This window comes from Morone saxatilis, unplaced genomic scaffold, assembly GCF_004916995.1.
Source record: "Morone saxatilis isolate NCDOM2014 unplaced genomic scaffold, NCSU_SB_2.0 Contig19, whole genome shotgun sequence".
Classification (NCBI taxonomy): domain Eukaryota; kingdom Metazoa; phylum Chordata; class Actinopteri; family Moronidae; genus Morone; species Morone saxatilis.
In genome coordinates, this window is record NW_023339751.1 from 465,283 (window position 1) to 467,499 (window position 2,217).

The following is a 2,217-nucleotide window of genomic DNA, read 5'->3' on the forward strand; positions in this document are numbered from 1 at the left end:
CTCTCTCTCTCTCTCTCTATAAATAAAATAAATGTGTATATATATATATATATATATGAATCCCCGAAGGGAAATTGGGTCGTCATAGCAGCCATGAGTAAATATTGGATGTGTACAAGAAATGGCAAAACAAAGTCATTCAGTCATTAATATTCATGTCTTTAACACTTTAACACTCTTTCCTGCTTTTCATGATTTATTTGCTCTGAATTGGATTTGCAAATCAGAGCGGGGCAGTGTGTTTAATGATACACATTCCCATTACATGTTCATTACAGTGTATAAAGGTCCTGTCCAGGTTGGAGCTTACAGCTTTATATAGACAGGCAAACACATTCACACCTACTGGCTGTAGAGTTTCTCAATGACTGTGGTAGAAAGTGACACATCCAGATGGAACCCACACTGACACAGGGAGAACATGCTTCCTCCAACAGAAAGCCACCAGCTGAATCAGGGACCTGTTTTCTGTGAGGGTGACCCCTCCCCCCCTCTGTGTGAGTGTTAAAGACACCCGGGGGTTTTCATCTTATGCTTTCAGTTTCTGTAGTTTGTTAATCCAGAGCAATTCTCTTTTTAGTGGATGCAACATTTCAGTCAGTGGGGCTGACCCGGTCTCACGTATAAGTAAATGATTGTTCTCACGTGTGTATCTCAGTTGAAGAGTGTATGTTTGTGTGTATGCAGGTGCTGTTTCTGCTGCGCTCCTACCAGACTGACTCACACAGGCCGCTGCCAGCAGGAAATGGCATCAGCGAAGCCCTCCGTCAGCGCATGTGGCTCGCTTCTCGGTAATCCTAGACACACACACACACACACACACACACACACAGATAAGCATCCCTCCCGCTCACTAGAAGAATAGCTCCTTGTCTCACCGTTCATCCCCTCCCTGGCCGTGTCCGCTTCATGTCCTGCCCAGGCTTCCATTTCAAAGAGACCGCCTGCTGTCCCATCCACAGCCCCCCTTTCTACCTCTGGCCCTCTCGCCCAAGATGGAGGCCTTAAGATGGGGCACAGATTACCCCGTCGGCCCCCTCCTGCCTGGCTGAGGTCAGGCCTGGGTCTCCGGTCTCTTCCCTGGGCTCGCGGCCTGCAGCAGATAACACAGGGGTCGCTGGGTTAGCAACACTAGCCCTGCTAGCTCTGCTTGGTTACACTGATGAGCCTTTATTAAGATGACGAGGTGAATTCTTGCTCACCAGAGCGCGCCCACCGTCAGTCCGTTTGATCATGCAGCACTGCGGAGCCCGGCGCCCAGATCTAAGGACAACACAGGTCAGAGGATCTTTGTTTTTGGAAAAAGAAAACCTCTTCTCTAGTCCAGAACACCACTAATTTGAAGCGGCCACCTTCCAAAAAGGATGGAATGCATTGTTCGTCTGCTCTGAGTCAGTGTTGGGTTTTGGCCTCACACCGTCTCTGCGTTGTGTCATTTTTTGGAGTTTTTCTGGCTCAGAGAGGGTGTCGACGCTGTAAAAACGAGTGCAGACGCTCGTGTAGCTCACTGCAGTTGACTTTGGCTTTGTGGTGGCACATCAGGCCTGACACCAACCCGTTAGAGCCTCTCCACTGTATTGTTTGGATCCTGATCTAATGATTCAGCTTCTTACAGCCTAGAAAAAATAAAACATATGTTTATTATTTTTATAGTGGAGCCAGCACATTCTAAGTAATAACAGATACCACTGTCATAATTGTATTAAACGCAAAGCCTTTTCCTTAAAAAACAGAAACTACAGAAGTGCAAATACATTGTTATATGAAAGGAATATACACAGCATGGCCCTTCACAGTGAACACAGTACATCAGTCCTCACCCAGATCTTATCAAACATACCTCCTCTATCTTCATTATAAAATCTCTCCAGATTAAACGTGGTCGCCATTTCTCTCAACCACAATAATGTCGGTTCATTTTCCAAACAAAACAGACTTTTTTTTTCATACTTACTGGAAAAAGATGACAGAGCTAGTTGAGAGAACGGGTCAGGTTGAAAAATGCTTTTCACAATATGTGTGAAATTTAGTCCAGAAAGAATGTGTTAGATTACTGATCCTAAAGTTACATCGATAACGATAATGGAAAAAGCGGTAATGAAGGAGACTGAACCTTTAGTTCATTTATTTCCAACACAGTGTAACATCACACAGTCTGGTTGTTCAACTTCACTGAAACTGATCCTGACTGACTGATCGATACGATGGATGATGGAT

General features: G+C 45.1%; 1 protein-coding gene across 1 annotated transcript in view; it reads left to right on the forward strand.

Moving 5' to 3' along the window:
• Positions 1-2,217, forward strand: part of thada (THADA armadillo repeat containing) — a gene marked incomplete in the record, with an annotated part of 71,220 nt that overhangs the window by 52,654 nt on the left and 16,349 nt on the right. The window contains 1 exon segment of the mRNA XM_035664215.1: positions 688-791. Coding sequence (XP_035520108.1) covers positions 688-791 — 104 coding nt within the window.